The sequence below is a fragment of the Scomber japonicus genome, chromosome 11 (genome assembly GCF_027409825.1).
Source record: "Scomber japonicus isolate fScoJap1 chromosome 11, fScoJap1.pri, whole genome shotgun sequence".
Taxonomy (NCBI): domain Eukaryota; kingdom Metazoa; phylum Chordata; class Actinopteri; order Scombriformes; family Scombridae; genus Scomber; species Scomber japonicus.
In genome coordinates this window covers 19,553,927-19,581,891 of record NC_070588.1, presented here as the reverse complement: position 1 = coordinate 19,581,891, position 27,965 = coordinate 19,553,927, and the positions used below count along the sequence as shown (strand labels likewise).

General features: G+C 40.4%; 1 protein-coding gene across 1 annotated transcript; it reads right to left on the bottom strand.

The window, feature by feature from the left end:
• Positions 1-102: 102 nt before the first annotated feature.
• On the bottom strand, positions 103-22,405 carry dop1b (DOP1 leucine zipper like protein B). The gene is made up of 38 exons (XM_053329023.1): positions 22,268-22,405; positions 18,824-19,001; positions 17,883-18,064; positions 17,613-17,783; positions 17,121-17,310; positions 16,860-16,958; positions 15,864-15,987; positions 15,605-15,714; positions 14,974-15,085; positions 14,755-14,875; positions 14,472-14,591; positions 14,110-14,218; positions 13,558-13,794; positions 13,160-13,476; positions 12,650-13,059; positions 12,278-12,546; positions 12,041-12,193; positions 11,756-11,856; positions 10,840-11,030; positions 9,131-10,727; positions 8,816-8,915; positions 8,529-8,720; positions 8,332-8,454; positions 8,102-8,236; positions 7,940-7,995; positions 7,749-7,853; positions 7,428-7,494; positions 7,148-7,307; positions 6,173-6,255; positions 5,889-5,998; positions 5,210-5,359; positions 4,099-4,160; positions 3,656-3,784; positions 3,417-3,553; positions 2,755-2,810; positions 2,520-2,663; positions 2,258-2,390; positions 103-1,426 (listed from the first exon to the last, which is right to left on the bottom strand). Exons 2-38 carry the CDS (start codon positions 18,959-18,961, stop codon positions 1,169-1,171), a joined length of 6,951 nt encoding a protein of 2,316 aa, XP_053184998.1. The 5' UTR covers positions 18,962-19,001; positions 22,268-22,405; the 3' UTR covers positions 103-1,168.
• Between the last annotated feature and the right edge of the window lie 5,560 nt (positions 22,406-27,965).

Sequence of the window (27,965 nt, the reverse complement as noted above, 5' to 3'; positions counted from 1 at the left end):
TTGTATGAAGTGATTGAATATTGTGTGGATGATGGCACATTAAAAAGGTAAATGAGCCAAACTGTCAGAGTTTTGATGCTCCTTTTATGCAAAGGCCACAAAACACGCAGCTAAAGTTGTACAGTGAAAACACAGTATTTAAGCTTAATTAATTTAATGAGTCTTGTTTCTGTTAATTCAAAACTTGACATGGTCCTTTCAACATCCAAAATAACTTAAACAATAATTACTGGAACATTCAGCACCAAGGAAAAAAAAGACAGGCAGTTGTACAAATGATCCATGAACAACTACAAAGAAAGGCTGATTTCCCTTGAACACCAAAAAATGGCAAGCATGTAGCGAGGTACACCCAACAATATTTCAAAGGGTTTTTTCCTGGTGTACACAAATCACATTCAATAACTTACCAATAAAAGTCTAAACATAAATCTTTACCAAGGGCCTGTGAGGTCCAATAATGACATCCAAATAACAAAGTGAAAATGTAACAATGTCCTGTAGACATATGGTCTTTACATTCTCAGTCAGACAGACATAAGCACTGTATGTTTGTACTAGAGAGCATGGTTAACTATTATGTTATGTAAAAGTCAAAAGAACGCATCAACTATAATAATAATAATAATAAGGTCTTTCACAGTGAATCTGCTGTTTTGTGTCAAACAAAACATCTTTACTGGAACTATTGTAATTACCAGTTAATTGAAGTTGGTTTTCATAATAACCATTGTTAGTGGTAAAAGGTTTTGGGCTAAAATCATAGAAGAGAAAGCAAAGAGAGTAGACACTATGACACGTAAATAATTTTCAACAAAGGTGATACTCATCCTTGAGAGAAGAAGTATTCTGCAGTTATTTGTATATGCTTACACTATATTTAAGATATCCATAAAGCCCATTGGAAATAATAACAGTACAGTCCCTTGGTTTTTCCAATACAGATTCAGTGTGAGAACACCTCAGAGGTACATGTATTCATGTGGAGATCAGACAAGTTAAAATGTTAAAAAACAGAATTCCAAAACATTTCCTTATTTTCTAGTTCACAATACAACATTATCGCTGCGTCTGCTTCAGGTTTCTACTCATATGGCTGCAGATCAGTACCCTGGGTTTTAAAAGCGTGAGAAGAGGACTATGTTCACGACAGCTTCATGCTTGATTTTTAATTATCTGTGGAGTCCAGGAACTCTTCCTCAGTGATGCGCTCCAGCCTCTTCAGGACTCCGTCTGAACTGGCTGCTGGGTAGTCTGCTACTGGGAAGTGGGGCATAGGTTGGCTGTACGGTGGAGGGCCCTGGAAGGAACAGCAAAGGGTGCGAAGGAAAGGCAACAGCTGGGTGATGGAGGTCAGGGAGCTTTGGGTGAGGAGGGGGAACTTTAAATGCTCTGTGGATGAGTCCTCACTCAGCCCATTCAGTGTCTGGAATAATAAAATAAGACATCATAGGATGAGATGTGAGTTACAATCATACATCATTTACATTTTAACACATCAGGCCCTATTTTAACAATCTGTAGCACATGGTGTGCAACGCATGTTTCCAAACCCACTTTCATTAATCATAGGCGTGTTTTGGGCGTAACACACCATAAACCAATCAGAGTGTCCTCTCCCATTCCCTTTAAAAGCCAGGAGCGTTGTCACATTGGTGGATTGCTATTATAACAGCGCATTTACCCAGCAATGTGTTTCAATAATATAACATGAGTTACTTTGCTGAAAAGAAAGTTGGCTGATGAGCTGCTAACCTCACATTTCATTCATATAAAGGAAGAATTATAGCATGCATTTTATAATCAGGATCAAATACTGAATGAATGAATGATGATGAAAAGTTTCATTGTAAAAAGCTGGAAATCAGATCCTCAGAGTAGCTGTGATAAATCTGATTGGCTGACACACAATCCCTCCCCAGGGACAAAAACCAGCTGCACCCTTCCGAAACCGGCTTTGCGGACCTGAACAGGGCTTTGCTGACCTGAACGCACCTGAAATGGCTTTTGCCCATCTGAAACGGTCTTTGCGTTGTTTCAGGTTTTGCTTTGTCTTTTCCTTCTTACGAAGGTGGTGCCCCTGATTACGAGAGCTATTTTCGATATCTTTAAGATCCATAATCCGTTACATGGGTATTGCACAGGTATTGTTGCTATGGTTACTTGCAGTCGCATACCATGACAGAATGATTTAAAGTCATTCAAGAGTGAAGACTTTAAAAATGGAAACGACTATGTGTGAGTTTGATGATCTTACTGTAAATCGTTGCTGTATTCCCTCCAGTATTCTGACAACGTGGGGTGTGCATTCCTGTTCGCCCTCTATCAGTGTGCTTTCTGGGCCACTGAAGCGGTTCACATCCACCTCAGGGACAAATGCCCAGCGATACCTGTACATGGAAAAAATAGTGACACAGAAAAGGTAAGACAGAATACAATACCCAGAAAAAACAACTAATGCAACAGTAGAACTTAAATTAGAAACTCTTTTAAATGAATGTTCTATTTCAGGGTCTTACATTTGAAAAAGCGGTATCCTCTCTGGAGGAAATGCCAAAGAGGTGTCCAGAAACTTGCAGGCTGACAGATACATGTCCAGCTCTGCCTGAGAGAAATTCACTGGTCCATTTCTGTCAAGGGCTCCACGTACCACTTTAGCCAACCTAGGTAGTACGGAAAAAAACACTATTTAGAGTGAGAGCAGCAACATAATTTCAGTGAAATTGGAATTCATCAATAAAATAATAAACTCACTTTGAGACATCTTTATCTGCCTGTAGAGATTTCTCTAGGCGTGCAAATATGCGGATCTGAAAAACAAACTTTTCCTTTAAAATAATGTAGCTGGGGTCAGGCTTTTTCAGGATTCTTCATTGCGGACTTGTTAACTGGCACAATGGAAAAGCAGACTCAAATGTTTTGTTTATTTCTATTAATACATTAAGAATAAAATAGATTTATAACACAGTATAAGGACAGTAATTGAGGGGGGAAATGGGAAATGCACACCATTTCTGTTCAACTGTCATTTGTATTTGTCAATAACAAATCTGGTATAGTCTCATAGGACAAAGTTGTAAAATTCAGACATTTGACTTCACTAGAATTAATTTCAGCACCATTCACTGATCAAATCACATTGGCACAACAATGGTTTTAATGCCTCTCCTCATGTGGGGCCAGTATTAGATGTAACATGGTTATATTACAATAACTGGGATTTACAGGAGCCTTGCGTTTATTTTGTTATTCATAGTAGATTTGGAAATTGATGTTAATATTTTGATGTGAATGATGAAGGTAATAACTTTAATCTGGAGGAAAAATAGTTTTGCTACAGGGTCAGATATGGTCACTACTTGCAGCATGGCCCCTATGGTGTACAAAAACCAGTCTCTTGGAGGATGGGATCTTACCAGTTCTGTGACCATGATTGGCCACAGAGATGTCAGGTGCTGGGATGAAATCCTTAACAGGAGAACACGAAACATCAGGAACATCTGGGCCGAAATAGCAGGGCTGGGATTCATTCGCAAAGCCTCCGTGAGACGCTCTGGAAGGAGGGGAATGAGGTTTCATAACTACTGAAGGAAGCAATCAGTTGTATAATGTGTATCCTAACAATTCAAAGAAATATCCAGTAACAGTAACACACCTTGGATGAGTGGCAGATAGAGATGATACTGATCCAGTTCTCCACTCAGCATGGCAAATGCCTGGCGCTTCAGCAACATGGGTCTCTGGTCTGCACTAGGAAACAATTTCAGGGAGCCACTCTGCATACCTGCAGCACAAATAGACATAGGATTGTAACAGCAAATAATGAAAAATGCATCTCCATAATTTGAATTTGAAACAGCACTTCCAGATGTAACATTTTGACTGCAGTGGTTTTAATATAATTTCCATCTGCTTTCTTGTCTGAACCTATTTTTTCAATCTTGAACGCCAGAGATAGGTTGAACATCTCTCTCTCATTCTCTACACCTTGCATTTGACTTCAAAGTAATAAATAAATCCTTTGTACCACAAATTAGCTCTCACTTTTAAATTAGTTTTTTAACAGCATCACACACATTTCCTAGAGACTGCACTCACTCATGAGGTCTTTGAACATGGTCTTCTCGTGAGTCAGCAAGTGGTCAATTATGGATTTCCAGCTACAGAGAACACACAACAGCCAAACAGGATTCATTAGACATTAGTCATCCTCAATTATTTTATAACATTAAACACACAGAGTTCCCGGAAAGTCTAATAAAATACATCTTTAGGATTAACTAATCAATTCAATCAATCAAAAGCACTCATTCACTCATCCTTCTGTAAAGGTCTCCTTGATGTCTCAAAACCCTGTTTGTGCTGTCAGCATAACTGAGTAACCACAGTACATGTATAACAGTACACTTGGCATATTCACAATGCTATGATTTTGAGTTTGAATGAAAATTAGTAGTAGTTGTTAGTATTAAGGTAACTTCCATTTCAAGTAGAGTAGACATGTCAATTATGGAGAAAATAATCCTTAATTCATGGGTGGTCAGGTATTTCCAATTTCATGGCTGGAACAACCCAGGACAAGACGAGAATATTTGAGGAAGAACTTTTTCTTTGCAGAGTCTCAACCTTCAGATGTGTCGATTCCTGAATTTGTTTGCCACTGAATCAGTATTGTGGTCACTGGACCCTCTTATGTGCTGCAGCAGACTGAATCTCTCTGTGTTCAACAAACCCTGTCTACATGCTGCAGCACTTAGCAAGTAAGCAAAACAGCTATACTGCCAACTACTACCATTATCATTATATTATGCTAATAGGATGTTTCAAGGTCTTCTCAAGGTCGTCTTTACAAGGGTCTTCTTCTCCTTTAATCACTATATTAGGTATTACTTTGGTTTTGCACTGTAGGAATGTATTCTGATTCTTCATATTTCTAGTTAATTCACTTTGCGAGTTGATTCATTGAATGCTCTGCCTCTTGTATTAATCACACAGAATGCCTTGATTTCATGAGCCAATACCTAATACACACAAACCACCTTTCAGTAATTCTGTATGATATAGTATGTAAATACCCTACATGTAATTTGATTTATGTGATTAGTAATAATGAGTGTGTGTGTCTTTTAGTATTCTTGAAAAATCTAAATCAGTATTAAATGGCTGTCTGGAAATACATTTCCATCCTATAATTTTCAAACATACTAACCTCTGTGAACAGGTGGCATCCATGGTGAAGAAAAGGGGGTCCATGAAGAGCTCAAAGACCTCTTTCCTCCAGGCCCTTTTGGTATAGGCATATCCGCTCAGACTGCTCAGCAGCTGAGCACCCGCCTCAAAGCTGGGCATGTTGTAGGCACTGAAGGAGAGAAGTGTTTTGTTATGACACCGTCTATCTACAGTGATTATTTTGAGATAATGAAGCAACCAGTCAGCATAAGCCAGAACTGTCAATGACTAAAATGTATAAGAGACACTAATCAGTTAAATATATAAGGTCAGTAATCATACGATTAAAGTTGAAATATATGACTGTTATGACTCAGAAAAGTTAAAAGATCATTAAAAGGTTGTGTGCCACTTCTTTTTATTCTCAGAAATAATGGTAACTCAAATGACTGATATTTGGAACACTGCCAATATACTGCAACATTGAAGGTCATGAAAGCAAGGAGGAGTTAGGGAAAATGAGCTCCACTGCAGGCAGAGCTACGTTGGGTATAAAAGACCATGTTTCTCGGTTTGTGATTCAGTTCCTGCTCCATGGACCAGACTCAGTTTACTTGTGTAATGCCTAAATATAGAGTAGTAGCTGAAGGTTTTTTCCCATGACAAAAGATTAGTGTAACAGTAAGCAGTAAGATGAATCAAACACCTGCAGTAATTACCTGTGGTTCTTCAGGTACGGGAAAACATAGTACATGAGCCGAGAAATGAGAGGAACCGCTTTCTCCTTCTCATCACTGCGATATACCATGTCAAGAAGTGGTGCCAAGATCTACACAGTGAAAAGTGTGTTAAATAGAACCTACCACACACACACACACACACACACACACACACACACACACACACACACACACACACACACACACACACACACACACACACACACACACACACACACACACACACACACAGTTGTCACAAATAAAACCTGAAAAACTCTTACCTCAGCCAGGAGTACAAGAGCCTGCACGCTGTAAGCTGAGGGAGCCGAGGAGGAGACCATGGTGCTAGCTTGGGCCATCGATTCTGACAACAGAAAACAGAACAGTGAATTCATGTGCAAATGTTTACTAAGCTTATCAAGCAAGTATAAGTGACTGAATCTCCTACATTCTGAGTCCAATGATGAACTCCCTAAAGTCTTTAAGATCTTTTCCTTATACCATCATGATCCATTTTATATGTCACAGAGCATGCAGTACATCTGTATGGACGCATCTGAACTAATGACTCAGGTATTTTTCTTTGTTACATCAGTGTGAGGGAAATTGCAATTATCCACCAACTGTGAATGTGAATGACTGTAATGAAACTGGTCAGATGCATCTTCCCAGCATAAGGACCAGGTGCAGACACCATTTTAAATTAATTAATTTTAATTAATTAAAAGACAACTGTTAGTCTCTGAGGGTTATGAAATGCTCTGTGACATATAAGTCTGTCTCATTACAATCATCTCTCAGCCAAGCAAGCAGGAGATCTTTTTGCAAATATGAATTCTAATTATTGCAATAAATAAACCCTGTGAATTCACCTTTAAATTTACACTTCAATCAGTATATGGAATAAAAATAAACTTGAATTTGAACCACAACTTCACGTTTGTCTGACATTATTGAAGAAAGTCTGTCATCTGTGCCTCTCCTAGTTTACAGATGGCAGCTGGGGCCACTGGGTTTCCATGGATACAGTGGCAGGTTTCTAATTCAAGGTCACATTTGACAAGAAAAATAGACACTTCCATCTATGAACTGAAAGCTGAAGTGTACAATGGGGAAAGCAGTGTTTCTATGGCAGCAGTAGTGATTTGTAAGGTCTACCTGGTCCAATCAGACATAAATCTAACTAAATTGATCCTAATTGGGTTTATTATTGTACAGTATTCTATTGTGAATTTATCAGAGGTGTCTATAGTTACCATAATGGTCACCATCCATTTCTGCGTCATCAGGCTCGTCTGCCTCGGCGCACACCTGTGGCTGAACTTTGACCTCTAGGCTGCGACTGAGCCAACTGGTCTGCTCCAGAGATGACCCTGCAATCCCACCCACTGCCTCAAGGATCCGTTGAGTCACCTCCTGCACAATAATACCATGATCAATATCACTACAGTTTCTCTCTCTAACACACACACACACCCACACACACACTTCCTTGCTATTTCAATCATAGCTGTAGTTATAAAGCATGCATCATACCTGCAGATCTCGGGTGTCCTTCTTATTGTCCAGGTTGGGGAGCCTGTTAACAATTTCATTGAGGATTCTGCAAAATACAAATTGTTAATGAATTTTCCCCAAAATTGTATTATTTTTTTTTTTAAATAATGCAAATAGTTAGCCTTTCATTGTGACTGTCATGAAAGTGTAGTCTGACCATTATGTACAGTATATGAGCTTTTTTGGTGGGTATGCCGTAATTCTGTCTATATAAGGGATGCACGAGAGTATTCTGTAATATAGAAGTCCTACTACTACTGATGAGAGTATTGAATAAAGGATGAATGTGTAAAAACTGACCCCAGCAGTAAGAAGTGCCCAGGCGGGGCCAGGTTGAGCTGCACAGACTCCCGTAAAAGACTGAGGAGAGGAGCGATGTTTTCCTGCAGGGCCTGAGCTGAAATACTACATACAAAAAGAGATAATAAAAGTGAGCATTTGTAGAATCACCTCACTAAATTTGAGTTCATGTGTTGTTCTTTGCTTCTTACCTCTGGATATAGGCGTAGCTGAACTGTAACATGGGGATATCTACCAGAGTTGACTTCTGGAGAGGACACCGACAAAATTTGACAAAAACTGGTGAAAATCAACTTTCACTGAAACTTCCTGAATACAAGTTGGCATGTGTGCACATATACATTTTTACATACCTGATCTCCTTTTATCTGATGTGGTTTTTTCACCACCTCTTTGACCAAATGTAGGATGGTATCTGTGTGCATGGTGTTCAATGATTTCACCAGATCCACAATGGTTAGGCGAGACTCACTGGCCACAGGTAAAACCTAAAGAAGAGTGGAGTGTAATGATGCTGCAGGTGCTCTGAAGCCTTTGAGTTTGTCTTATTTTTTTTTGTTTCTAGACATATTACAGCTCTTACTTTGTTTTTATGTCTCCTCTTACTCTTCCTGCTGCTCCACACCACTCCCAGTGAAGCCATGAGCTGAACACCATACTGCCCAGTCAGTGGGAGCAGGAACTCCAGGATCCTCTGCCGTAGAATCTACAAATATTCACACTGTTAATAGTTGAAAATTGCCACACAAATATGTGCAGATGGGCTAAACACACACACACCTTGGTGCTTTTAAAGTAGACAGAGGAAGAAGTGTGTCTGCTGCTCTGTCCAGTGTCAGACACCCGTCTCTGAAACTCTTCTCTCATGACCACACCCCATAATAGTGCCATACTACTGAGCATGTGCGGCAGGGCCTCAATCACTGCATTGCGTGCATTACGGACATCCACAGGATCACAGGCAACCAAGGACTGACAGAAAGAGAGAGAGAAAAAAAATATTTACACTCACATGGATATACGAGGTACATATCTGTGTGTGTGTATGTGTGGGCTTCATTCCTTACTCTCTTGTTGTCCAATAGACAGTAATGTGTAATGGTGGTGAGACCTTCTAGCAGAGTTAGAGGGTAGTCAGGGGCAATGTTCTCCTTCCTGCCACTCAGGCTGACCAGAAGACAGAAACATAAATCAGATATTTAACTTAAAGCACTATTATAGTGCCCAGTCCTCAGTGAGAAACAGGAGCCTCTTGATGATCTACATGATGAAGATATGCATGATTATAAATGCATGATATGCAGCACATAAAAACAACACCATATGCCACAAATGAGACAAATTAGATATTATGTTTGCGTTTTCAGTGGTGCCAGTTTTACCTCTGATTTGTCTTTCCTCCGTCATGTTCATAAAGCTTGACCAGCTCATCCAAGTTCCTGCATATCTGACTGATAAGAGGAGCCACAATAATGCCTAATGAGCGACCCAAGTAGGGCAGAGAGGAGCACAGCAGTGAAACCCAGTGGGGGTGCATGGAATAGCCATACTGTGGCTGCAGAGCCCTCGCAGCAGCAGAGACAAACATTCCTTGAGCTGTGATGGGGTGGCTTTGGACGTACTGGGCCGCCTTGATGGACTGCTGGAAAAGGACAGCGGTTTGCCACTCACGAGCAAGGGGGGTGGTAGCAGTCGGGATTTCACGAGGCTCCCCAGGCTGGCCAGATCCACTTGACCCAGCTGCAGAGACAGCCCCACCCGGCCACACATGGTATTCCAGGACTATAAGAGCCTGGAGGAGTTTTAGTAATTCCATTTGTAAGGGGTACTGCTCCTGCCCCCCTGTTCCAACATTCACCAGGCTCTCCTCTGACAGGGCTCCCTGCTGATCCAGCATGTCCACACTCCTGGGTGCTCCCTTGTCCATTCCCCTCTGGCTGACATACATGGATGCAGAAAGAGTAAGCAGAGCATATTGCTGCACTTTACATCCGGAGAGAAGTCTGCGGATGTGCTCCACACTGGCCCCGCTGCCTTCTTGTCCCCGTGCCACACAACCAAGCTGGTTCACCAACCGTGTCAGCACCTCCACACTCTTTACCTGAACCTCTCTGTTTCCCTGCGAGTCAAGAGGACCAAGACTCAGGTAGGAAGGGTAATGGGAGCGCAGAAATCGCAGGCACAAGGACACTAACAGTTCAATAATCAGGGATGGGGGCACAGAGGGGGAGGAGGAAGGGGAAAGCAAGGAGCCGTAGAAACCTTTGCCATCCTGAGCTTGTTGGTGGCGCTGCAAGAGGTTGGAGACCAGATTTAAATGTGCAGCAGAGCTCGTGTCCAGAGAGGTGGAGGAGAGGGCATCCACCAGAGGGCACTGAGCACTACTCCTCAGAAGGCTGTCTAGCAGAGCCAAGCCTTGAAGCAGATGGCGCCAACCGCCTGCCACAGGATACAGCAGCACATGACGGAACAGAGAGTCGATCGCCTCTCTCTTCTCACGCTCCTGTTTTAACAGGCGAGACCTGGCCATGGCCTCCAGCTCTACATCTTCCTCATCCTCACTTGACAGTGAATCCGATGCCTGTGTGTGCTCGGACTCTACCCTCCGCAGGCCATTGACCAGGCCTCCTTCTTCAATGCTGCGATAGGGGACAGAACCAGAGCTGGAGTTCTCTGTGGATACCTGGGCACCACTGGTGTCAGCTGACTCAGTGTGTTCGCTCTCTGGCTCCTCCTCCTCCTCGTCCTCCTCTCTACCCTCCTCCCCCTCCTCTGTCTCTTCACTCTCACTCCGGGATACTACTAAAGTGTCTGGTAGTTTGGCTAACTCAGGATCACTGTCTAACTCTGCCCACATGAATTCCCGGTCCACAATGTTCAGGAGATTTAAGCTGGTGACCTCTGTGGCCATGGCATCTGCATCTGACCCAGATGTTTTTGTGGAGGATCGACTTCTATTGTTTAGAGCCTTCAGGTTGCCTTTAAAACAAAATGCATATTAGTTTACCAAAAAACACACAGCGTATAGCCACAGTCATGTTTTTTCTATCAAATTATTTCACCCATCCAACATGCTGACAAATGAATTTACCAGCAGTGAGATTTTGTTTGGCGCTCTGAATGTTGCAGCGTTGAGTAGTTGGGTGAAGCAGCAATAACAGAATAGGCTCCAGGATCCGGATCACGTCATTGAGGGACAGAGCCCTGGCCAGCCAGCACTGCGCTGCTGCACTTACTGAACCATCTGTACAGCTTAGACTGTCCACCACGACACACAGAGACCTGAAAGAGACACACAGAGGTTTAAATCTGTCCCAGCTGTAGAAAACTCAAAGTCTATAGCCATGATCCAGTGAGGCATTCATGCTCATGGCAAACTACAAACAAAAAGAAGAGATGAATTTGGTATCCTTAAATATTTATCACAAGTGGGGCAAAACATGTCAGTTTTGACCAGAGAGTAGCACTGTTACCTAAATTAAAATGGTTTCTCTCCTGAAGTGTGACAATATTAGGACAACTAAGAATCAGCTTGCCTGGCACAGTTTTTGTCACTCTGAGCTGTTCTTTGTCATTTGTACCTTCTTTGTCATGAAGCATGCATCACCGGCTATTGGTGGTGCCACACAAAAGACAATGCCATAAAAATAATTATCAAAAATTTCAGAGAGTTCACCCAGTGCGTCTCAACATGGGATACAAAGAGGGAGACTATGTCTTGGCTCTGACTCAAACTGCAGTTTTAGGACATGTGGGCAGTCTGGTTTGAGTTTATCATGTTGTTTATATATTCAAATTGGGAAATTGCTAACTGCTCTGTATTGGTTCTCTGTGGAAGTTGACACCAATATGTAGCATGTTAATACATCATCACAGTAGAGCTGACACATATGGTGAACATCTCAGCTACATATGCTTGGGACAGAAAGAATAACAAAGATGAAAAATTATAGACATTAACCTTACATTTGTCTTTACTGCTCACTGCTTTTCAACCATGTACTTACCGGTCAAAGGAGCGTCTGAGGGACATGGTCCTGTTGGTGTGGATCTCCCGGGTCAGGTGCCATAGAACAGTGAAGCGGTGCAGTGCTTCCAGCCTAACAGCCTGGGGCAAAAAAAAAAACAAGGCACATAGTGTTCACAAGTCTTTAGCTTATTTGCTTATCTCATCCTATGACCTAGTAGGACCGTTGGTGTGTCTCAGTAAAACTGACACATCTAGAAGATACTGGGAGAAAATGAAAATGTGTGAAACAAATGTGGGTCAGCATGTGTGCAGGTATATTCACCTTGTCTTTGTGCAATAGTGCCTGGCAGATTATCTCTTCGCAGATGGATGCTGATGGAGCCAAACAGTGAAGCCTGTAAAAGAGTTCCACACAGGAAGTGTGCTGTTCTCTGCGCTCCATGTCCAGCTGGCTCCAAAGTACCTGGGACACCCTCTGGGTCACAGCACAAAATCACAAAACTTTAAATACCACACTTAAAGTACAAATTTGAATTCCACAAACATTTTCCCACCTAACCTGATAGAAATCTGTGCCATCTATGGCATGAAGCACAGCAGGGTAGATGGGTGGCACAGTGACCATCTGCAGCCGCCCGCTCAGAGGATTAGAGTCAGAGTTCTGGTAGCGTCTGTGCTTGTCCTGGATCACAAGTGCTAAGGATTGAGAGTGGTTGATGAGCTCCAACAGAGAGGCCACTGCAGTGTGTTGGATGCTGTAGTCCCTGGACAGGCAGCACAGTGTCATCAAGGACCTTAGCCACACTGGCAGGGTGTCCACATCACTGCCTATGGAAAACAAATGCACTTGATTACTACTTTGTGGGTTAAAGCACATAGCTAGGAGTAGTTTAACCTCAGCTGGATGAATCCAATCAAATTGTGAGCTGACCTGTAAGACCAAACATGTCTGTATGGAGAGCCAGAGTCTCCTCTTCAGTTAGGTAGACAGGGAAGGTAGTGCACTCCAGCAGCAGGTGGCAGGTGGCAGTGAAGGCCTGTCGACAGGCCTCAGAGATCTCTGCCCTGCCTCGGGGCATGTAGCCAGCTGCCCAGTCCAGACACCCTGCATGTGCACGTTCTTTTTTCTTCTCCGTGGGGGCTGCTGAGGCCGGGGTATCAGATACAGATGTAGAGTGGTGTTTAAGCTTGTTTGGAGTGAACAGTTCAGTCAGTTTGTCTTTAATTTCCCGTCCACCAATGCCTGTCAACAAAGTCTTCTGATCCACAGAGACAGTGGTTAGGTCAGGCTGAGGCTCTTCCTCTTCTCCCCTGACATCCTCCACCTGCACCAGCAGGTATCTGAAACATGTGAGGAGTGAAAATATTTAGGGAATTGATCAAAAGAGGCCCAGAGTTCTATCTAGATGATGACTAATATGACAATATCTCAGTAGTTTACCTTGTGGCTATGGAGGCCAGGATGTCCTGCAGACACTGGGTCATGGAGTCTATACTGCCTCCCTTCCTCCACACTCTTTCACCCTCTTTGCAAATTCCATTTCCCTCAGTCCCCATCCCTGGCAGGAGATGCTGCTCTGATGGTGAGGCGCTGATTCCCAATCCACTGTCCTCAGACCTGAGTGTTGGGTAAACACCATCTGCAGGTTCTGCCTCATCCCCTTCATCTCTGTTCAGCTCTTCAAGTTCATGGTGAGCAATAGGCTGACCAACACTGCCATCTTTCTCTTCCTCCTGCTCCATATCCTGGATAAAGGACTATTCATAAGATGAGACAGTCAACATCAAAAACATAAAATAAACATAAACCACATTGGGACAGACTTTGAAATGCCTAACCTGTGCATTTTTTCCTTCCTCTTCTAATGTCTGTGACTCCATCTCCTCTGTCTGTGCCCCTGCCTCAACATCCATATAAGCCACAGGCATCTGGATCTTACTCAGGACCCTGAAGCAGGTGCGCAGGCCCTGTGTGACATCTTCCAGGCTGACGGAGTCGATGTGGCTGCACAGATTTTGGAGCATGGTGCTCAGCATTTCAGGAAGAAACTGGGACTGGATATCAGCATGGAGCTCCTGTGGGAAAATACTAGCATTTTGAACATACTGTCTGTGTATAGACATTTGTTCAAAACATATTCATGAGACAGACTTGGGTCAACTAGTGCTGTATAATAGCAAATATTTGTTTAAACCTAACTGTATCTGAGTGCCAGAGGGATACAAAAATGTCAACAAAAGAAAACATGAAAAATGTGTTTTTCAGCTTGTCTACATTTTTAATACTTGTTGAATATTTCTATAATGTCAAACCCCAACATTCTGGTTTTTCTGACAAATACATTTTCACAAGGGAGAGAACTACGATATGTAAGTGTGTGGGTTATTCACCAGAGGAAGAACATCGAGCAGGAAAATGACGAGATTGGACATCTCTGTGACAGAGGGAGCAGGGTGACTGCGGTCCTGCTCAGGAGGTGTTGGTGGGTCATCTTTGTCACTATAGAGTTAAGACAGAAAGAAAGTGATGGTGGTTGATTGATATTTGAGTCAGAATATATGTTGTGTATGTTCCTGGCAGTGCTGCTTTACAGTGTACTATGTGAATGCTGACTTTCAGCTATGATCTTGCATTTTCTGGGCTGACACAATATACTGTAAACCTGCTAGGTTTAAGTATTAACAAGCAGAATTCCCCATTATAATTAAGGATTATAATTAAGAATTCTGTGTCAAAGTCATTCCCGACTTACCGTAGAGAAGCGCAGAAGCGTCGGGTCATGTACTCCCACAAGTATTCACTGTTCATGGAGCTTATGAGCATGTTCATCGCCTTTATAATCTCTGAAGCATTCTTATTCTCTTTTATTTTACTGTTTAAAAAAGAAGAAAACATAACATGAGAAACAAAACATAAGAAAAGCACCATCTGTTACTGAGCTCATTCTGACATATAACTGACTTCATTTTCAGTTAAACCTTCATTATTTTGACAGTCAACATCATTGCATCTGTTCTCTCATCTGTTGTCCTCACCTGGCCAGCTGGTTTCCTGAGAGCCCAGAGCTGGTGGTGGTTTCCTCCCCCACCATCTCTTGACAGTAGCTGTAGAAGGCTCGGACCACCTCCAACAGCACACTACTCAAGACCACTGGACCTGATCAGAGGCATCACATAAGGGCTTAGAGATCAACTAAGAGTGGTGGATCTAGTGCTTTGATGTTTTTGTGTGCTGTACTGCTCAGTGCTGCCTACCTATTTCCGGTTTATCAAGCAAACTGATGATGATGCGAAAAGGCCTGAGGTATCCAGTTACGTTCTCCGGGTTGCTCTCCAAATCCTTCTGTTTGAGGATGTTAATCAGAGCCTGAAGTCAAAGACCAACAGACAAGGAAGAGAGGAACAGGAGACAAACATAGATTAATGCACTGTTCAAACAGACACACCTGACCAAAATGTGAAATGTTAGGCTTCTTTTAATATTTTTGTACAAGTAGTGTGAAAGTTTAGTTTAGACATCATGTTTACTTCAGTTAAGATTTCGATAAAGGCAAAGTGCAGGACTATTTCTTGGCCGGGGCACAGTAACTTCCTGGAGTCTCCACTGGTTGTCCGGAACAAGTTACTCTTCCCCCGCCAAGAAATAGCGCCCCAATAACACCATGTGTTGCTTTCACACTTCCGTTTTTATAAGGATTAAACAAACAAGCTATATCACCTTGATAATTGAGTTTAGAGGTGCCTGTATATGGATTTTGTTACCGTAGGACAGAGCCAGGCCAGCTGTTTCACCCCGTTTCCTATCTTTATTCTTTCATCTAAGTTGATCTTCATGTATTTTTTCAGTTTTGGTATGTATCTGTGTGCTATTCCATGAGTGAGGTACCTGCACAATGAAATCTTTGGAGTAGTTGTTGAAGTAAAAGGATGTATGTTCCTCTGCAGTAGTGGAGAGGGTGGGATGCGGTGCCACCATTTCTCCTTTTGTGTCTGTGCCTTAAAACGCATGCACGCACACACACACACACACACACAAAGACAAACTTTAGCATGCAAACTGAGAGAACTAGTAATTGACCAAGCTCTGCCTAACAGTAGTTTTATACACACGATTCATCACTTAAGTGTATTCTACTAATAAGAACCTAGGAGCCAGGCGTAGAGGCGTCTGTTGAGGGACATGTCTCTGCGGAGTAGGGTAAGTGACGCTGCAGACGACAATGTGATCATCTCTTCAACACTCATAGTAATGCTGGTCTCCGCTGGATCCTAAACCAACAACACAGATGTAGCTGATGAGGACTAGGAAACAATAGGAGAGTAATGATAGGACAGACATCAAGTTCAGAACAGAAATAGGAAATAATATCGGAGACCGTTCACAAAAGTCATTTCAATACAAAATATTTGACAGTTAAAGAAGATCTTTACATTTCCTGCAAGTCTGTTCCATGTTCTGCTGCACAGGATTGGACAAGATATTTATGTTGCAAACATCAGCAATGATAATGATAGCTGACAATACCAATAACAGCCATCACGGTGTGCAATGTAAAGAAATATAATATCAAAGTTATTCTGTTTTTTCACTTGAATCTAACATTTGTGCTTTTGGCCGACAATTCTATCAACCATGATGACATTTACTTTACCAAATTAATTGTTGTGATTTAATAATATTAGGAACATTGCTGCATCACGAGGGTAAGCAGCAAACTAGTTAAACCCAATTATCTCAATAATTGAGTTAATTAAACATAACTGTCCAATCTCATGGACATTTACAACACACAGATTGGGAATAGTTTTAACATTATATATTCTCCTCCCAAGAAGTGTTTGGATAATTAGGCAATATTATACATTTGTTTACCACATGTTTAATTGTCTCATCTGTATTACTTGCCCTAATATGACAATATTGTAATATCCCTGGATCTCACTGGACTGTAAAATTTTCATCACAGTGAATGAAAATAAGACCCAGGTTGTAATTAAATTAAGTCTTCTTTGGATAGAGAAAAAATATGTTACGGAACTCTAATTGCTCTACAACGATGCCAAGACGAGGAGTGCAGACACACTTAGAATCAAAGATGTTGTCAAGAAAAACAAACAAGCAATTTAATGTGTGAACCTACCAGGCATTTAGCAAAAGGGAAAAAGAAGAGCAGGATTTCTAATGTGTTCCTCTGCACCAAGACATTAGAATCTTGCAGAGAAAGACACACTGACTTCACCTGGAAACAGACAGAGGCCGAGAAGTTCAAACAGCTGACAAAAAATGTTGATAGTGTAGACTTTACAAGTAAACTGAAACATTATCAAACTAAATTTCCCTAATGGAAAATATTAAAAATGTTCTCCACACCAAATGTGACAAGAATGACAAACACACTCACCACAAGGCGATGGTCGAAGCCGAGCATGTATGCTTGCTGGTGCAGGGTCAACATGCGGTCAAAGTGTGTGACTATGAAGACTGTGGCGGGCAGTCGCACCAAGGGGCTGACCAGCATACTGCCCCACAGGGCACCATAGAAAACCTGCTGACCCACCAGCAATGACAACTTGAGCAGCAAAGCATCAGTCCTGGACAAAGTAAGAGCACAATGTGGTCAAAACTCACTGACATGCGTTCAATAATATGTCAACTAATAAATCTGTATTTCTGAGTGGGGGCCTAACTTTTTGATTATTCATGTGTGAAAATTGCAAATTATAACACCCCAAAACACAGAGCAACTCTTCAATATATTAGCTTCAGAAGTGTTTCAAATATTGGATTATATTAGTATGAAATGAAATTATGTTTTAAGTACAACAACAAAGGTTACGTCTGATATTATTTAAGATGATATCATCTTCCAACAAAAACAGTATGTGCTGAGTACCTGTCGTAGACCTCCAGTCCCTCCTCCAGGCCTGGCAGAAGTCCTGTTATGAAAGCCTGAAGACTTGGCAGCAAAGCCCTCTGCAGCGGGAGATAGTAACGCTCGTATAGTGTCAGCAGGACAGGCTTCACTGCCATGGCTGCATGGCCCAACAGCGGAAACAATCCTGAGCTAAAAAAACAGACACGCATCAAAGAGTTACCTCATAAAAAAGCTGCACATATGAGGCCAGCTCTTGTCTTGATGCAGTAAACTGCTCTGTTTATTCACCTGTAAATGAACAGATCCTTGGCCAGCCATTTTGATCCGATGATTTTGAAGATGACCTCATAGGTCTCCAGAGCCTTGAGGTGCACTCCACTGGGGAGGGCCGGGTGCAGACACTGGGCAAGACGCTTCCCTATGATCTGCCTCTTGGGCAGGAGCGAGTAACGAATGTTACTCTGCAGGGCCTGATACAGAGACAGAGACAGAGACAGAGACAGAGAGACAGAGAGACACAGACAGACAGAGAGAGACAGAGAGAGAGAGAGAGAGAGAAAGAGAAAGAGAAAGAGAGAGAGACAGAGAGAGAGAGAGAGAGAGAGAGAGAGAGAGAGAGAGAGAGAGAGAGAGAGAGAGAGAGAGAGAGAGAGAGAAGCAGAAGTTAAAAAACTGGGTTCGCCATTGATCAAAGAGTTTATACAGTAAGTGAGAATTAGGCAGATCAATAAACAAAACCACACAGATGTACAAGAATAACAGGACTTAGTGTTTACTGTTGTTCAGTTTCATGTTTAACATATGACAAATTTCTCTCTCTCACATTCTCTGTGTACTTAAAGGACCAACTGGTATGCTTCAATACACACAGACACTCCAAAGTAAACATCTGCTCTACAAGTAAATAGAAAGGTGGCATTTTTATTGCCCAAAATGAATAGCCAGAAGACTTGAATAATAAGAGTCTTGTGAGAAACAAGAACTTCCTCATAACTGTACAGAGAAGTGGAAGTAACACCTGCATATCTACATCTAATAACTGTGAATACTAATGTTAATTCCAAGTAAACAGTGGGGAAACAGATCATTGGTTATGTTGAGAGACTTTACTGTGTGCATAACTGGGTGTAGAAATGTCTATACACATACAGTAAACAGAGCTATCAGCAGAAAGTCATTAGCAGCTAAATCTTTAAGGCATCAGGTCACATCTGTGCATCATACTGTACCTTGTTGAGCTTTCCCAGAGAGGAAATGAGATCGGCCCACTCGCTCGAGGACTCAAAGTTTCGCAGCGCTTTCTCGATGACTGACGCATAGCTACGGTAACGGTAGTCATTCTGCAGCTCCAACTCCTCAGGATCCATGACACATCAATCTGATCCCAGCATGTTCAGCACAATATGTCTGGAAAACAGGAAAGACAAACAACAAGTTTTGAGCTAAAAGGCAGAAGGTTGAAGAAACTCACAAGAAGAAGAATCAGTTATGTGATAGTATCTGTCTGTCTGCAACCTGTTGGATATCCCTCTGCCTCAGAGACTTGTTTATGGCAAATAAAATTAGCCAATTAGCGCTGTTCACTGACACACACAAGCCACGGGGCAAAGGAGACAAATGTCCTCATTCATGACTGGTCAATGTTTGCCTGATTGACCTGTCTCTCAATCTGAGGAAGGAGGAGTCCTTTTTTTTTTTACATACTCTGGCTCTGCATGAACTTCTATGAGAAACACAAGTTATGGACAGTGTATAAATACAATGAGTGACACAGTTTGCTCCTTTCTTCTGTACATAGTGGAATTAAAAGCTGAATGCATTGATTTCTTTGGCTACTTGACTGTCACATTATACAGTTGATAGGACAAATGTGTTAGTAAGCAGTTGCTTCTTGCACAACCCAAGCATTTATTTTTGAGTCATATTCTTGGCAACTTGACAAATCCAAATCCAATATTCACTCTCCTTTTAGCTACCATTTACACACACTCCTGACAAAAAATAGCTGGCTTCTTACAAGGTAGATGCTAACTTTGTCTGTCTGCTGTTTGGTGCTGGGCTTTGGGTAGTGTTTGAGGAAAAAAAGCTGGAACGGTGAGTGTGACCCAAACAGTCATTTTTGTCTGATGTAAGACCAAACAAAAACAATGAGCTGAAAGATACACTGCAGAGCTGAAGAGGAATGCAGACTCGGGTGATAATTACTGTATCTGAGGGTTTGTCATTTGATCCATTGTTCATTTAAATGCACTGAACACTGAACAGAAACATTTAAATTAGTACCCAAATAATACGTATACTGATTTTTTACTTTCATATACACGACAAAGGCAGCGGTGTATGTATGTATGTGTGTGTGTGTGTGTGTGTGTGTATGTGTGCGTGTGTGTGTAGTGTAGTGTAGTGTATTTGAATACAGCTAAAGTGGATGGGGAGTATGAAGGCAGGATTAGAGGAGCCTAGACATCTGGACTCCCTGTGACGGAGCTGAGAGAGGCTTTGCTATCGTGGAAAAGCCCAATAACACGTGCTGACAGACCAAGATGCATTAGTGCTGATCAGCTGATTGACAGAGAAATAATCAATAAAAATGTAATATCTGATTCATTTTCAGTCATTTATGAAATACCAATACCCGATGTGTGTTGGTTCAAGCTTTAAAAATGTTAGCATTTACTGATTTACCTCATCTCATATCTTTATTAATATAATACTGCAGTTAAAATAAGCAATATCAAGGTCAAATACCAACCTCTGATCACTTAACATGTATTTTTGTTGCTTTTTACATTTTATAGGCTAAACAATTAATCACTACATCTAAAAATAATCGATGGGTTAATTGTTTCTGAAAATATCATTTACACACTGACTACAACAGACCTTAAGTATATTAATGCAGGAACAAAAGCCTAACCCAGTTCTTGACCCAGGAGAATTAGAGGGAGGATGAAGAGTTGTTTTTTTCTTGTAAAGAAATGACAGGAGAGCGAGACTGTCAGTGAACAAGAGAAAACTGGGAGATAACTAGTACAATTAGCAATGAACATGTGATGAAGAAGTCAGGTCTCGTTTCATCTCCTGAGTCAGCTTCCTGGTATGTTCTGCTGGAAATGATCATTGGTTTTAGAGGCTAATACTGATATTGATTTTTGTTTAGTTTACAATATTATATTAAAAATGACATAGCATACATATTCTTGGTAGTTCCTTAAAATTGTTTATCAGGAAGTGATATAATATGAGTTGAAAATAAAACTGTCAAGGCTATGTAATGGTCACACTGTTTCTAAATAACCTGAAACTCATCACTGGTATTTCTATACTGTATTTTTTTGTTACTTATCAGTCAAAAAGTACAGATAGGAGATAGAGGGTCATGTTCTCCGTATTTAATTGGATGTGGTATTTTTTACAAACTGTTAATATGCACTTTAATTCAGGAGAAAATGAAGTTTGGGAATAATCTGTCATATTATTGTGTCCTTTTGTATGTGGCTAAAATAAAAAAAGGTCACTGACACCATATTTATTTCAAAATACCAATGACTGTATAATACCATCAACTCATGTTTTGGTAACATTTATGGTAAAAAAAATAAGGCCTTCTGTCACGAAAATGTGTTGAAATGTAATGAAATATGAATGTAATGTCCTTTTCTAATCACACCAGGCAAAAAAACACTTTTTACCCATGAAAGCCACATGCTGGACTCGTGACCTGAGTCTTAAAATCCTATAGCCCTGTCACTGGTGGATTAAACTTTCCAAAGTGCTTTTTCACCCCCCTGCTGACAGCTTTGGTAAGAATATTAAAATGCTTGAATGTTGAATACATAAAAGAAGAATCAATCTAAATGGCAACTACATACACCTTGATTAAGAAATCCTACTCTACACAGACTGTGTTCAGATGTTTCTCTTCAGACAATCTATAAGTCTTCCTGCAAAACAATAAATAAAATATGAGTGCAACCATCAAGCAAATGCAGATGTGGACAGGTGACAGTTTAGATAGTCAAATTGTGTAAACCAAGCAGAAGGAAACGTAAACTCCCACTTCCCCATGGTATTTCTCAGAAGAACACGTGCAATTAAAAAAAAACACCCATACGTTTCTACATATTGGAAGTGTGTGCTTTGAGGGTGGACTATACATAGGGTGAACTGCAAACACACTGTGTGTAGCTGCAACAAGGCTGGACTGTGTCACCTGACTGACACCACCATCACCACCACCACCATGAGAGGCTTTTGTATGACAGTGTCCAGCTGTGAGAGGGCACATGAGAGGAAGACAACATAAACTGTGGCCAAAAGACAGTTTGGCCGCAGCAGCTTTTGGCCTCGAGTGTACTGTAGCATCACTGAGTGTATTATGTAACAGCACGACTACAAACCACAGACTGGATAAGATCAGCCTCATTAACTAGAAAGCAAGTAAGACAATGTTATAGTTGTAAAGATATTCGTGTAAAGCTAGCTCGTTTTCGTTATTACTAAAAATGAACTATGGAGTATTCAAAGATATAGCTAGCTATTAACGAATCATTACAATTACTTAAACGTTAGCAGCTGTGTAAATTAAGGAGTTATATAACGACAACATATAGAAAATAGCACCGTAATAAACACAATTAGCTAGCTAAATATCAGGTGCATCAATGACTCACCAAATGCGAACACTCGCTTCAAAGCAGCCCGGTTGAAAGAAGCGACAGTCAGGTCCTCACGAATCATCCTTCACGCAAATGCAGCTCAAAGAAAAGAGATAACAGACCTGTTTTTTTGTCTATAGGCAAAATACAAATGTGTCACTAACCATCCCCTGAGTACCACGGGTGATATCAGTCCTAACGGGGCGGGATCCTCTCACTCAGCTGATTCAGAGCCCAGCAGCACAACAGGACGGACAGGTCACTTCCTTATACAGGAGGGGTGGGGCGTGGATGTTTTGAAGGGTAAAATGCTATATTTGCCTTTTAAACGCTCCTTAAAAAGTCAATATACGGATGGTATTAGATAGATTCTCGACCGGAGGGGAAAAGAAACCAGTTATTCTTCCCGCAGCGTCAAAACTGTGACGAACATTACTGTGAGGTCCCTGCCTCCGGGTTTGGTACAGTCCAGGATGTGCAATGTTTACTAACCTCTCACCTCACTGTTAGATGTTTGACAGTAAGCGCCTTACTGTAATTATACTGTCTATTATTACAATTTACATGTTTGAAACAAAGTTTAAACATAATTATTATCTCCAAAATGTTTTCATGAATTCCAGTATTGTTGTGAAATAGTTAAAATATGTTATTTTAATGTACAACTAGATGTACACTGATGTTACAGTGAATAAGCATAGCTATACACCCCTCTTCTTCTTCTTCTTCTTCTTCTTCTTCTTCTTCTTCTCATCATTATTATTATAATTATAATTATTGTTATTAATATTGAAGCATTGAGCCTGACTAATACAAATAGAAGTAAAACCCTGAATGACTGAGTAGAAACATAACATAATGAATGCAGATGTTTCAACACAGCTGCACTGCATGGTACAATTAAACCATAAACATCCAATTTTGCTCTGTGGCATGTATAACAATACTGAGCAGGCCCAGTTGATTAATTTCTTAGTTAATTACTTAATTCTGCATCAAGATGGCAAGAGGAAGAGATCTAAATGACTTTGAATGAGGGTTGATTGTTGGTTGCTGGTATTTCAACAGTGACAGGAGGGTTATCTGCATTTAGATCTAAGGGAAGAAGAGGATCGGAAATTGTGGTCGGTTAGGAAAAACAGAATAGCAACTCTTCCTCAGGTGACTGAGAATGTCTTATTGTAAAGATGAATACATATTTACATATTTAAGAGTTCAGTGGTGCAAAAACAATAGGCACTCGTCTACAGAGATGTGGAAAACAGTGATATGGTCAGATTGTTTGGCGTATTCTTGACAAGTGCATTAATGCATGTGTGGTGTACACCAACAGAATGGTACAGGCCTGAATGTTTGACCCCTATAGTAAGGGGATCCGGTGGGTCTGATATGCTGTTGGGGCCATTTTCTGGCATGGTTTGGATCCCCTTGTCTCCTTAGAGGGAAGGGTCACTGCAGGTCGATATAAAGTTGCTCTGTCTGATCACCTTTTTCCTATGATCAAACATTTCTATCATGATGGGAGCGATCATTTCCAGGATGACAAATGTGGAGTTTTTGGATTGACATGTTAGACAGCACTCTCCACCATCATCAAAACACCAGCTGGGGGATTATATTTTGGAAGAATTGTGTTCAATCCCTCCATTAGAGTTCAGAGACTGTAGAACCAATGTCAAGTCACAATGAGGCTGTTCTGGTGGTCCAACTGCTTACTAAGTCACTTTAGTTTTTCCTCCAGTTTGTCACTTGCTCATTGTCTCAACCCCTAAGTCATTGGGTGACCCTGTGTGATTTTTCATAAAATTGAGATATAAACAGTTAATAAAAGACTGGGGTTGCAAGTTCTATTTGAGAACTTATTGAAAATGAAAAAGCAAATGAGTGATGTCAAAGTAACTTTACACACCAGGTGGTTTGTTTAACAGGTCCTCACATGATCTGGTGATGTTGTGATCATGCAAATCCAGCTGCCTCACATGATAAGTGTCAAAGTAAACAGATTATTTTGACAGAATGTGTGTTTGTGTCTATAGCAATTTTTTGTGTTTATTTAAATGTAGGTGGAATGTTTGCATTGATAATTATTACAGGATCTTGAAAGTAGCCCATAACAACCATTTCCTTACACACACACACTCACACCAGCGTTTTCGGTGAAGATGGGCAGAGCTAATGTAGGCACTGGACTGCACATGCAAATAAGAATGATATGTATAATTGATTAGATTCATGATGGCTGCATCCAATTTAGGTGAGCCAGTTCCAGCACTCTGGTTTTGTGCATATCACTCACTGGCATGGCTTATTATCATTATTAATGTTATTATTTACAGCTGTGCTTTTCTTGCTGCGACAAGTTCAAATGTCTGCATGAAAAGGGGTCTATTAAATTTGTAGGAGTTACCAATAAGAATGATTTACTTTGGTTTTGACTCCACATATTCTATCCTTTCCAGTTGTCCTTAAAGTCAAACACATTTTAAAATTCTGACAGACGAAACAGACTGATTTGAATATGAGCTGTGGTCTTGCTGCACCTTGAAAACAGAAACTTTTTCCTTCATCCTTGTTAGGACCATTTTCATGGCAGACATGTTTATAATAATAATGTTTATAATTAATGATTATAAACTTCTGCCTTCCATTTAGGTGATTCCAGTTTCAGGATGTTTCACATGTTGTAGGTTTCAGTTCTGTACAGTATTTCTATTTGAAGTTGATAGTTCTCTATAGCAATCCTTTACATTATATCCTTCAACATTATGACAAAATCCCTTTATAAGACAAATGTAATGATTCTTAAACTGATACATTTTTAATCGACTTGTTGAACATGACTTGTTAAAATGGGTTTTAAGTGCACATAAGAACCAGCAAGTACAAGTTTACGTCTCTAGATGGAGCTCCTGCATTTGCAAAAACATTTCAACCTGCCTGAACTGCAACTGTCAAACTGCTTCAGGTTTATAGTAGCAGTGCAAATCAATAGTTTCAAAGACAGTGCACTGACACAGCACACATTTTGTTATGTAATATACAGCATGAGGTTAATATACAAATACAATACAACATCCTTTTTCACCTTGAGCTTCCTCTGACATCCAGATGTTTAAAGAAAATCTGAATCAATGCTGTGGTGTGAGATAAAAAGAGAGCTTGTGAGGAAACCAGGGAGAGGTGTGAACTGTGGTAATGAGTCTGAGTATCATTACTCCTCTTGTAGTATAAACAAACACCACAAAGATTCCCTGTCTAGAACACAGGACATGTTCCATTCAAGCTTATTAAACATAGGATGGTGATCTATGAGGTTTGCACAGTGACAAACAGCTGTCTGTCTGATGATTTGTGGGGACTTTGGCACAGGAGGATTCTTCATACATACGTGGAGACAACAACAAAGTTACATTTATTGCATGTGCCACATGCCATTCTTTGCAATACTCCACAGAGGTAGATGTTTGTAAATCATTTACTGCAAAATTTCCAAATTTTACAACCAAATTTCTTTATTTATAACACAGCCAATTATAAATACACTATAATGGTCAAAGTTCCTTTTACATAATGACACTGTGAGTCAAGATGGTAATCAAGCAAAGCCAGATTTGAAGTTATGACTTCATCAACATGTCCTGAATGATCTCTGTACAGACATGTAAACTGGTTTATATTGAAAAGCAAAATTACTTTTATTTTTAGAAGTTTTACCATTTTAAAAAACAAAGAAGTTTCCTATCTGAAACTGGAAACTGAAACAGAATTAGTTTTCACTTTTGAAATACTTTGAAATACAATATTTTTTTTTTATTCATTTATGAACTTTTTTATTACTTTCACTGAGCAGGTTGTGTTTTTAGTTCTGTTTATCTATTGTATAACACAATATCATGTTAAATATCATCATTTAACAGTTTCTAAAGCACTTCTGTAACAGGTTTTCAACTTTGAAGTGTGGGTGCTATTTTGTTTCTTCCAGTTGGTCCATGTATGTATCTAGACAGTTGTGACCTCTTTTTCCATCAAGACAGTTTGTGTCATCATGATGTTTTTTGTTTGTTTGTTTTTTCATTCAACCCCCACCCAATTTTGTTAGTTAAATATTAATTTACTAACTTCATACTGTTTCCTTATGTCTTATTATTATATCTTATTCTTTCACACGTATATGAGTATGTGTGCATACAGGTTATCACAATGTTTAATACCTGCTGGGATACAGCAGTTGATGTAGGCTGTTGTTGTCAATACAATAACAGGCAGTTGTCTCCTCCCACTTCTTTCGAGTTACCTGATGCTGGCGCTGAAGAACTACGCACTGCAAAAGCACATGGCATGCAGGGAAATGCAGTTTTCTGTGAAATGGAAAATTCCGTTATATCTGTTAAGAGGAGTGAGTGGAAATTTACCCTGCTTCCCTCCCTCCATAACATGCAGAGCTGTGTCTGCCTTGCAGAATGTTTTGATGGAAGTCAACCATTCTGTTAACCTTATTCTCATCTCAGGCTGTTGGCAATTATGAGGCTATTATGTTCACTGGGATATGACAATGATTATGACCACGAGGCAGATGCATATGAGCATAATATTGTATCATTATTATGTTATGTTATCATTATCATCATCATCATCATCATTGTTATGATTAGTAGAAGTAGTAGTAGCCTACTGGTAGTAGTAATATACTTTAATGTGTAAAGTATACAGAAGGAAATCTCATCAAACATTATGTGGTCATGGACGTGTTAAGAAACTGAAATGTCAAGTAGGGCTCTGACTGTGAAGCCACTCTGTGTGGAACTTTTTGCTGATTGACTGAGAACTGGACATTTATATTTTCTCACGTTTAAAAAAAGTGTTATTAATACTAGATTACTTCTACTACTACTACTACTACTACTACTACAACTATTACTACTACTACTACTACTACTAATAACAATTTTATGTGTTTAAAGCCTAATCCATGGGAACCCTTGCTAAAAGTATTACAGCCTCATACAATGTTGGTGCTACTGTAAATTAGGAGGTGGTGGTGTTGCTATGCTGCAAAATGTCAACCATTTCCTCTTGATCACTTGCCTGATGCTTCCCAGTGAACAGCCTCATCTGTGCCAGGTCAATTGAAAACGAAAACATGTGTTGCTTGCAAAAGCTAAGAGTATGCATAACTAAGTAAAATTAAAGCATGCAAAATATCAAAGAAAAATGTTTGAAAAATCTTTAACTAGTACACCAATTGGCATTGCATTGCTAGCAGTTTATATAATGATCCAGATTACAAACATCACCCTAAAATCTGATTAGAAATTAGACCGGTGTAATCAGTCAGCCTAGGTGTTTCTAGTATTTTCTATCATCTGCAACACAGCAGTGTTTTTCTAGTTTAAGTAACCATCATGATATCTATTTGTGGTTGCATGTTAGAGAAGATTTCCCTATAAGCTTGTTTCATACATGGTGGTGTTAGTATGCTACTGGGAAACAAGCACCAATATAAATATCTATTCACAAATGTGATACTTATTTTAAGTTAAGTCCCCCCTTCTACTTAAAAATGTGTTTCTTCTTGTTCCAACAGTTGGATGTTTGAGCGTCACTCAGCAGAAGGATGTATGTGGAGAGTTTGACACTAGGATGCTGTTTTTACATTCATCTGCTGAATTGAAAGTTTCTCTGTGCTCAATGAAAATCGGATTTTAAGTGGTGG